The 11,385-nt window shown below is 38.2% G+C and overlaps 1 protein-coding gene across 1 annotated transcript; it reads right to left on the bottom strand.

Annotated features, from left to right (window-relative positions):
* Positions 1-9,218: 9,218 nt before the first annotated feature.
* LOC147522572 (protein PHYTOCHROME KINASE SUBSTRATE 1-like) lies at positions 9,219-11,385 on the bottom strand. Its single transcript, XM_086594234.1, has one exon. The coding sequence runs from the start codon at positions 10,999-11,001 to the stop codon at positions 9,655-9,657; it is 1,347 nt and encodes a 448-aa protein (XP_086450360.1). The 5' UTR covers positions 11,002-11,385; the 3' UTR covers positions 9,219-9,654.

Below are 11,385 nucleotides of genomic sequence, written 5' to 3'. Positions count from 1 at the left end.
CAATCTCCTGTTTCTAGTCCTCCATCTTATAAGATGGCTGATGAAGTAGTGCAAGCTGAAGAGCCTTGATCTCTCAAACTTCTACACACCGTTGCAAGATGGGCCTCCATCTTGTATACGACTAATCACGAGCGATTTTTGCATTCCACCGAACGTGTTCAATCTTCTACCCATCTTCCACGGGTTAGAACACAATTTACCGTACGAGCATCTACACCGTATACATGAAGTATGTAATACTTTTCATCATCCAGGCGTCACCGACGATCAGGTTAAGCTACGAGTGTTTCCTTTCACTCTAGCTGGTAAGAGTAACACTTGGCTTCTTTCACAGAAGGTCGACTCTTTCGATACATGGGAAAATGTTGGGTTCACCTTCATGAAGAAATACTTTTCGCCGAATAAAACAAAAGAGATAAGAAGCAAGATACAGTTCTTCAGACAGAGTCTGAATGAGACATTTTTCAAAGCATGGGATAGATTCTCTGACCTACTCCATTCATGTCCTCACCATAAACTAGAAAAATCCACTTTTGTCCAATGTTTCTTCAAAGGCCTTCTCTCATAACAACCCTCGACATCATGAGTAATGGTAATTTTTTGGATAGAGGTGCAACTAAAGCCTTAACCTTTCTTGAAAACCAAGCTGAAAAGAGTACCCATTGGGGCGACATAAATAATTCCAAAGCAGCCCAACCCAGTACATCTAAGGTGGGGTATTTTTGAGGTGAAATCAGATCCAGAAATCAAAACCTTAATTGAAACCCTCACAAGAAAGATAGATGCCCTCACAACCAAACAAAAAGACGAAACCCCTCATCCTGTCATGAACGTAAATACCTCACCATGCAATTTCTGTCTAAGCTTAAATCATATAGATGCCACATGTCCCTTGATCACAAACCTATTATCACTTCAGCCAGAAGAAGTATGTGCTTTCAATGTACCAAATGCACCATGGAGATAACATCCAAACTTCATATGGACCAACATTCCACAAAACCAAACACCACCAGGTTTCAACAAACCAACAAATACATTCAGGCAAGGACAAGGACAAAGTACCTATAACAATCAGAACAGAGCATTGGTTCCATCTCAGTTTAACCAAAAAAGCCCACCTATCAACAACCAAAGAGACCTAGTTCCCATTACACTATCAACTAGTGTCCAAACATATAAGCCCACCGAAATAATGATATATGTCATGCAACAGCAAACCCAAATTCTAGCATCCATGCAACAATCTTTGAACTTGTTAGCCCAAGATAAAATCTAGAAAGGTGTGCTCCCAGGTTAAGCTATTCCTAATCCTAAACCAACAAACACAGCCTTTGAAGCAACAAGTGACGTGAACGAAGCTGGAGTGCTAAAAACTCTTTCTTAAAGATCCCATATACGAGGATTGACTCCTTTTTTTCGATGTATTCCTTTCCTATTCCATTCCATCTTTTACTTTAAAAGGATACATCAATAAGGTAACGGGCCTCTCCACTTGGAGGGTGTGGTTGTAAGTGCCGGAGCCTTAGTCCACAGTATATCTCGCATATTCTTTGTAAAACATTTTTTACTTGTCGTTGGAGTAAGTGTGAACCTGTGGAGTGAGTATACAATTTTTCTTTTCTTTATTTTACATTTCTTTTTCAAAAATGTTTGTTTTCTTTGTGTTGTTAATGATAGATTCTCGATACATCAATAGTTAAGTGAATTTTCAAAATGGGTGATGGATTTTACACAGACCAACTCCTAGAACAACACAATCTAGGGGTGGTTTGAGATCAGCTTTGCTTACTAAGGGTCGCCTATATCACCGAGCTATTCGCCAGGGTCAGGACATTCCATGTCTTGCACAGTAAATTCTTCAACTCGTGTAGCTGAAGCTCTGTCTGTCTTGATTGGGTTCGCCACAGAGCCGACACGAAAGTTGCCTAAAATTATCTGTTATGATTTGTTTTCAAGTAGTAGTATCTAGAATCACAGTTTTTGAATACAAATTTCTTAAAACATCTCTCCATAGTTTTCAAAATTAGAGGATATAAAAATAAAAATTATATGCCCAGAGTAAACAAAATGATACCGGATTAACGTATAATTTTATCTTCTTGACAAAACCTCTATATAAATAGAGATATATTTTGAATGAGAAAAAAAAAAAAAAAAAAAAAAAAAAAATGAGGCGTCTCTAAACGAGAATTAAACAAATAGAATAACCCCAATTGATACTATTCTCTGTTTAATTCTATCTGTTACCTCCATCTCTCTATTTTGTCTCGAGAATCTAACGTTAAAAGGCTCAAAAAATTTCAAATTTTCAAAATTTTACTTTCTTAAAAATCTTTCCCTTCTCGTTTAAATATTTTCCCCTTCTAAATCTCTCTTGTTTCTGAATTTTTTTTCAAAAATGTCTTTTGTAGCAAACAAAAACCCTCCACCTAGCAAGACTAGATGGATCAGTTTCAATAATCGTGTACAAACACTTTCTAGAGAATTGTAACTTAAGATATTGACATATATACCGAAAATCATTTTTGGTTTAGGTAAGAGTTCATACGCACGTAAGAGACGAGCTATGAGAGAAGGCTGGTGCTTGAACTGTCAAACACCAACTTGCCCCGGTCTTCAACCTCATAATAATTCTATTTATAAAGTTTACATGTGTTACCCTCCAGTGCATTACGCTCGATCTAAGGGAGTAATCCAGCCATCTGGTTGGGATTGACTCAAGTTTTCAAAAACTTCTAAGTCTTGGGGATCTGACTTAAAACGACCCACATTTTTAAAATTTTAGTCAAACTTATTCAAAATCCAAAAAAATTAATTAATTTTTCCTTCTGTTATATGTACATATTTTCCTACAGTTCCTTTACAGTTCTTTCCATCATCTATTTTTCATCCACTGTTGGATTTGAGTGTACCTTATACCATTATGTTGCATTTTCAATGCTAATCGGTTTGGTATCTCACTGATCAAAATCGGACGAGTAACGAAGTGCGGATTGAATCTTGAAGTTGGCAAGGCACTGAGGACAAGATCGGAATTTCTTAATTTTATTTGGGTTTGGGCCAAAATTTCAATTTCATTAAAGAGGCACATGCCATCAACCCATTTAACCCACACGACCGTCTAACTTCCCTTTTTCTTCCTCACAAAATCCCCAACCCTAGCCGTCCACACCAGCTCGCGACCGCACCTTCTTAACTCGCGACCTCACCACAACACACCACCACTCCAAATTTTTACAGTCTGGCCCATTTTCAACCCCCATTCCAACTCAAAACCCAATTTTATCAATCCCTACTCTAAATGGCTCGAGTTATTAAAATCGTGCCGAAGCAAATTTTTCAAAACCTCTTCAATTCCGATCTATTTGAAGCGCACTTCAAGGCTGAGATTAGAAGAAAATGATGGGAACCCTTGGCTTTGTTGGAAGGTGCGGCTTATTCTCCCTCTCTTACTCTTTCGTTTTATAACTGCATGCTTAGAGGAGAGGATGACCGCATCATGGTTGTCAAGGATGGCCGCTCGCTGGAGCTCACCAAGGAGGTGGTGAGTGGAGTTCTGGGGATTCCTCTGAAGGCTTATGTTTAGACGGAACAGTCCCTAGATAGTAAGACCATCGATGTGATGATGGTAGAGACACTTCTCGAGGGGGTTAAAAACCCCAAGTCTTACTGCGCGTTTTAGAGTTCACTATGAAGGAACTAGTTGGCAATATCTCAGTGGACAGCCTACAGCCTACTAGGCTCAGCCAAGCCTTCGGATATAGGTAAGGCGATGCTTCATCTTTTATGGATTCTTCAAGAGCAGAAGAACAGCTTCTGCATTGTCATTTTTCTCTTTGAGCAACTCTGCAAACCGAAGAAGTCAACCGCCCCTCTACCAGTGCTGGTCACCAGGATCATGCAGCACTGGGGTTTCAAGCCCACAGACGCCCTAGTGGAGGTCAAGGACGCTACCACAGGTCCTATCTATGCCCACTGCATCCAGAAGTTATGTCTTCCACCTGAAGCCAGAGCCGCTGAGCAAGCACGCCCGACTGAGAAGGTGGATTACTTCGCTGAAGATGTCACTCGACAGTTCACTTAGCCCATGGACGGAATTCATTTCCTCCATGGAGGCCAAAGGATTCTGCATGCGTATCTCCACCAGCTCAGGGAAACTCAAGGGAACATTATAGCGGAATAACGGACCATCAAAGAGGAGCAACGGTCCTTCTAGCAGGAGCAGCGACATTTTCAGCACAATGTCACTAGAACACTGCAGAGCATCAAAGACACGCTTCCATGTAGTGATAGACATGCTAGGTCCCGATGTCAACAAGGAGAAGGATCTTCTAGACGTCGGGACGAGTCACGCACGGATTCTGACTAGGATTCTCCCTAATGTCCGTATAGTTGGATTTATTTATTTTTCTATTTCTTTTTTTAACGTATATGACGTAGTATAAGTTTAATTATATACTTAATATTATCTGCTTGTTTTATTTTGCTTTTCTTGTGGAAATTGGTATATGAGTAGAAGATAAAACAGATACATTATGTCAAAATTTTCCATTTTTCTTTCATGCATGTTTTCAAAAATATAAAAACCCAAAAAGATTTTATAGTAGAATAAATATCCCTAATATAATAAACCATATATTTCTCGTTCTATATCAAACAACTCATGCCCCAAACTTATTTGTGAGTGGCGTATTTTCATCATGAAGAACAAAATACAGGTGTCTCGCCGTTTTTGCTCATGTTTCTATGGTAATCTCTTTCCTTCATCTCTTCATACTTTGAGGACAAAACATAGTTCTATTTGGGGGTGATATAGTAACATTTTGCAAAAACTAGACATTTTCTATATAGTAGATATAATAGTATATTTCTTTCTTTCTAAATTTTTTTTGAAAAAGACCAAAAATACTTTTCCGTTTAGTATTAAAAAGTCTTATTTCCTTTTTCTATGATGAATAAAAAGTTTAGAAGTCTTATTATAGTAATAGAGTAAGGACTTGTTCTCCGTACTTAGACTAATATACGTATAATAGTTTCTGTATCTTTTCATGAATGACATGCATCAGTATTTGTTTGTATATATTAGTGAGTTTATGAAGCCAAGGTTATAGCAATTAAGTTCCATATCCTGTGAGATCGAATCTAGCCAAAAGCCTCATCTGAATGATTATTGAGTGATGACACAAAAGATGTCCGGATAGAAAGACCATACGTCCACTTGCTTGATCACCATACCATATCCTAAGAGAGAATTTAGACCATTTTTGGATCGATATAGCCAAATAAATGTTAAAAATCTAAAAAGATAGTTTTCCTATAGTTACCCCTCTTGAGCCTTCACCCTTTCTAAAAACCTTTTTATTCTTCATAAAAAATTCCTAACCCATTACAACACACAATAAAAAGCTTACCTAGCTGGCAAGTTAAGAACTGGATGGATATCAGAAAAAGAGAAGAGAAGACCTCATACAAAAACAGAACAGTTATTTTCTTCAAAAAGAAAGATAAGAAATGAAAGACCCATAAAAAACCAAAACTCCAAAAAAATCAAAGGAGTCGAAAAAAATCGAATCTCCCAAAAGTTCAAAATCAAAAGGAGACGATATCAGAAATAAAAGCAAAGTTAGAACTTCGAACAAAATCATATGGAGTCACAAAGCCAAAGGGCTAAAAGAATGTATCACAATTCAGAAGCAAAATAACAAAACGAGGTTCTTCTCTGGTTACAAGTATCTTGAAGACCAAAATTTTCAACTTATCAAATTTTGTTTTTCCCTTCATTTTTCTTTCTAAACCATCACCCTACCCCCGTAACTCCTAATAAAAGACCTCTAGCTCGATTAGGAATAGGATGGTGTGATAGTAAGTTGCAAGTGTGATCAATCGACCCCGATTTCTTTGGACGTCATTTGAGTATGCGAGGAATATAAGTGCCCACTGCACTTGAGAGAATGAACCTTGAGTGAATCTATCAGAGAGTTGTGATTGTAACACCCCCCCTGTGAGAACCCACCTTAAGGACGCTCTCCAAAAGCCTCGGAAACAACTCTGCTTTTGCATTTCATTGCTCATGTTTTGCACATTTATCTTTAGATGATTAAATTACTGTATATATGTTATTCTAAATTCAAAGGAGCTTGTCCTTAATCACCGCTAATGAGATGTATGAACTTCTGCGAATAAATAAGGAAACAATACCCTTTGTACTAAATAGAAGAAGTTTGTGAGTACCTTTACTGAAAAACTCTCACGAGGCTTAAAGCTGGTCCACTATGGAATTCCTAATGGTTTAAGGTTTTGTTACATATAGTCAATGCAATCACACTCTGCGAAACGAGATTAGTATAATTTATAATAAATCACTCATTTGTGATCTTAGTTTTTTTTCTCATCCTTACTTGAGGACAAGCAAGATGTTATTTGGGGGTTGTGATCAGCTCCCAAATGTGCATTTTATTACCCTTATATTACTGCATTACAGCCCGTACTACGCTTAATGAAAAGACAACTTATAGCTTTTATTGTCTTTTTCAGGTTATGGAGTATTTCAGACCACTTATCATAAAAGTTGGGTCTTAGTACAAAAAAGAGCCTTAATCACGCTTATTATGAAGTCCAGAAGCTGCTATGGAAAAGTGCTAAAAAAGTCAAAGTCAACGGTCAAAGGTCAAAGCCCTCAACTTAGATGACCAGAGGTGGAGGCCCTTATCTCAAAATATGACATTATCTCAAAACCTACCTTGGTTAAGAAGAAATCAAAAAGCAAAAGAAAAAGCAAAAGCAAAAGTAAAGTGTAAGGTGTCTCATTTGTAATGGAGAAGGACAAATCTGTGAAATGCAAAAGTAGGGGTATATAATCTAAAAGTTAGGGAGAGAGAAAGCATCCATTGTCTTAGGATCCAAACCATTTGGTTTGTTTAATTTCTTGTCTAGTTTTTTAATTCAAGTTTTTTACTTTATTGTTCTTCATTTCCTTATAATTAAAACTTATTATTTTCCTTTGTTCTTATTTCAATCTTCAATCTTATCTTGTTGTTCTTATTTCAATATTCAATCAATCTTTCTTTCAATGTTTTTATGTCATTTCAATACCAACAACTAAAGCTTTCATATTTTCATTAGGCTTAAAACCAATCTAATATATACCAAGAGTCTACCTTTTTTCTTCATAACTCCCACACTCAAACTCTAAATAATTTAGGATGGACCTCACTTCTAAACAAACTCTTTTGAAGTTGCACACCACATACTCAAAGTCATGACACTGTCTTTAAGGAAAGATTTTGCCCCTTCCAATAGTGCAGAAAGGCTACAGTGGCGACCTGTTTTTGGGGGAATTGGCCAAGCCCAAGCCCAAGCCTGAACCCGATGCGACTCGGTGTGGATGGGTGTGTGTGGTTTTGTGTGCATCCTCCCTCCTAACACAAAAGCCTCTGTACCCTAAGGGCACACCCTTATGCTAGAGAAAGTCTTGATATACATACAAGGTTAGTGGTGGCTTACCAATGTGGGATTATCAAGAGAGCACAAAAGTGGAGAGAACACTCAATGTTCTTCTCCTCCACTTTGCACGCACATAAGTAGATTGAAATAACTAAAGAGATTCCAACACACACATGTTCCTAGTTCTCACTGCTCTTATCAATGTTCCCTAGCCTTCTTGAAAATCCAAATTCAGTTTGAAGGATTCTTAATTGGTGTCAGCAGGTAGCATTAGCCTTCTTGTTGCGTGTGCATTTCATGGCAGTCCGCTTCATCTTTCTTTTACCACTTCTATATATCAGGAGTTCAGGACCTTCATCTGCCCCCAAGTATTTTGTCTATCTTTTAATTTACAACTTTGTTCTGCTGAAAAGGTTTAATTCTTTTGGTCTAAGGTGCACGACGAGATGAGGTGTAGGGGTAATATTCAGCCAGTATCCTAAAGACACGTGATAGAGTGAGATTACACCGAAGGATCATTATTAGAAAGAGAATATAGCATAAGATAATGGCTCTAGAACTAATTTGGTAAGTTCTGGTCAATTCCTATGAGTTCAGGACAATTCCTTTAGTTTGACTAGTCAGTTCTGCGAAGTAGTTCGGGAACTAGGCAGGTCAGTTTCGGAATTGGTCCAGAACTGGATGATGACCTTGTACAGCTGTATTTCAGTATTAGAAGGACTCTTGGACGTGTTTAGAATATGTGTTCCATTTATAGCAGACTTCTAGGTCTAAAGGCTTATTATGGAAACCTAGTCCAACTATGTCTCCTTCTATGTGATAACTTCTTTTCTGATGTTGATTCTATCTGGACAAGAAAAGAGGAAACACTAGCGAGAGGATGGTTTCTTGGTAGTCAAGGAAACCTTATTCTAGAGCCTTCCATAAGTCACTATATATAGGAGACAGCAGTATGGGAATAGAGGATGGATCCCTAATGGCCAAGATATAGAGGCGCTTTCTGGAGGCCGATTTCTGGTCATTTCTTCTTCCCCACTCAGAATGCTATTCAGCCGCATAAAGAACTACGGCAGACTTGATTCCTGAAAAAAGATACGTAGGCAGCCACTTCGTGGTTCAGTCCATATTATCAAATACTCTTATTGGTTTCGGTAGATACGCTTTGAACTAGAACACGGTGTGAAGACATCAGCATAGGATTGTGGGAACCTAGAAAAACCCCCACATGAGGGATACACCTTTCGGGCATTTATGTATAGATGGGAGAACATTTTGTTATGTTTTGAGGAACTGTTGCTTTGTAGTTTCATTTACCCTTTTTTTCTTTTTCTTTTACCTTTTCCTTTTGCTTTCATCTTTAGACTAGCAGGACACCTAATCCTCCTGTCTTTTGATTGGTCTCTAATTCTCTATGGTAATAACTTCTATTTACTTGATTTAAAATAGGATCTTTACTGTGCTTAAAGAAATTTGTATATTCTGTTTGGTAAGTATCGATCATATTGCTTCATTTTCTCCACCGAGATGGATTTCAATTTCGATATTTTAATTTAGTACCAGAGGAGTAGATATAATAGGTTTAGAACGGTATTTTGTAGATTGTCTTAAATTCTTAATCCTACTTGTCCCGAATCATACTCTGACATAACTCTAGTCTCTAGTTGTAGAGTTGGTCTTTCAGTTTTAGCGCCTAAAACTGAACTGCGGTGTGCATACATAAATCATGTAAGCAACTGATATTTCATGAATAATGCAAGAAGAAAATTTTGATCTGGGTAATTTAGTTAAGTCTATATATAAAAACATAAATCTAGTAAAAAGAACACAACGCTCAAAAGATTATTAAAAAGGTTTTCCACTTTGCCACCCTTCAGTAAGTAGCCAGGAACATCGAGGCATCTCCAGATACCAGAAAGGCATTTCTGTCGATGTTGGGGTTGGCCTTTCAGTACCTACGGTACCTATCTCTCCTTCACTGCTGGGAGACATTCCCCGCAATTGTTGATGCTTTATTTAATCATAAAATAAACATGTAACCATAGATATCTTGCATTGATCGTGAAGAAGACCAATCTGTAGTGTGCATAAAGAGATTTAGAAGCTTGAGCAGGATCTGTCAGGTGATTGAGCATGTATGGGAAGCATGTAGCCTAATTGCAGAATTGATATCTCTGGTCGCAGTCTCAGTTTAGAATTTTGTTATGCTTATCAAGATGTCGGTCTAATGACACTATACGCTTCCCCTGCCACTTTCACTGCCTTTTGACTCCTACAACCCAAAAATGCATTAGGATGGCTTCTTTGCACCTTTCCTGAAGTTTTAGCTGCTGCGGTTTCACCAGTAGTTTTGGTAGGAGGAGCGCTCTCTGCCTCCGGTGTTCGTTCATAATTTGGTGTTGTGGGAAAATTCACAGCACTAGCCGTGACTACACTCCAGTCAACACTTGCTTCGCTTGGTTCATAAAATGTGTTTGTTGCACAGGCTGACATGAAATCAGAATCCTGGCGCCTGAAAAATGGATGGACATCTTCTGAGATATTATTTATCTCGAATAAGTCTGAACTGGTGTCGCTTTCGTCATCTTGCATCAGGCTGCTTGCAGATGTTGCTGGAATGTCCTTAGCTTCCCATTCACACATTGGCAACCTCCTATCAAGGCTCATTGTCTTGCTAACCTTGTCTACGATAGGGGACCCAAACACTTCCAATGACTTCCGTGCATCTCCTTTCTCCAAATCTCCACACTGTCTTTCAAGGATTAGATTTGCCGTTTTAGAATTTGAAACTGTGAAAACAAAGTTCTCATTATTTTGTAAACCAAGTTCGGGGATATCATCCCTTAGGCAGAGAGTACTCCCTTCCATCTCAGACTGTATAGTTCCATTTGTAGTAACCGCGTAGCTTTTCATCTGGACAGATGCTTCCATGAACTTCTTCTCAAGAGTTTCTCCATAATCCACATTTTTCCTGCCATTCATACGCTTTTTGTTGTCTCCAACAAGTTCATCAATATCAACTGACTTCTTGTTAGAACAAGAACATTTCCAACTGAACGTCGAGAGGAAATGCCTAGTAATCCCTCTGTTTCGCCAACTTGGAGACTGCCCCTTTTTACGTCCTTGCAATAATGCACTTCGGCTATTCTGACTTGATTGAGAATTAACACTCTGAAACCCTGGTTTGAATTTCATTCTCATGTTTTGAAGATCAACTTTGCCGTCTTCCTTAGGCTGGTGTTTCCTTTCACCGCTCTCTGTAGTTTTCCTATTTGCTTCATCCATTCCTCCATTGAAATACTTTTCAGCTCCAAATATGTTGATTTCTCCGTCTTTTGCTGTTTTCCACTCAGAGTGCAATTGATAGGCTTGGTGGTCGTTAATGGTGGTGGAAAGGTACTCCTGTGGTCTTGCAATTCGTAGTATGCTGTCTTTTGCATTGCTGATATAAGAAGAGAATGAGGCATCATGAAAATCCGTACTTTGCTTTGCATTGCAGAGGGTATGTGAAGGGTTTGTACTGGTAATGCAGGCTGATGCTAGTCTGTTTGTAGCCATGAAACTTGAAAAATTAGAAAGATAAGGATTCGAGAGATGGAAAAAGACCCAACAGTAGGAATTCAGCTATTGGAAGAAAATGTTCACAAGTAGATGTTGTTGGATTGTGAATAGTTCTAGAGACTTGAGAGAACCAGTTTCTGTCAGAAACAAACTGCGCCAGGAATGAAGAAAATTTCTTTGGAAAGAGCTTTACTGGGGTAGATATTGTTGAAAAAAGAGCATTCTGTCCGCAATGATCCAAGAGAAAGGAATTTTAGTTCCAAGTTTCCTTCAATTCAATAAAGAGAGATAGATTAGAAAGGGACCAACAAGTGAGAAAATACGAAATTAGGTACGTAAGACACCATTTTAGAAGAGGATGTTTGGATTGAAGTTTGGGGT

Source organism: Coptis chinensis, chromosome 1, assembly GCF_015680905.1.
Source record: "Coptis chinensis isolate HL-2020 chromosome 1, ASM1568090v1, whole genome shotgun sequence".
Taxonomy (NCBI): domain Eukaryota; kingdom Viridiplantae; phylum Streptophyta; class Magnoliopsida; order Ranunculales; family Ranunculaceae; genus Coptis; species Coptis chinensis.
This window is presented reverse-complemented; position numbering and strand designations above follow the sequence as displayed.

Coding starts and splice junctions, on each gene's coding strand:
- LOC147522572 (XM_086594234.1), bottom strand. CDS start 11,001: ATGGCTACAAACAGACTAGCATCAGCCTGCATTACCAGTACAAACCCT.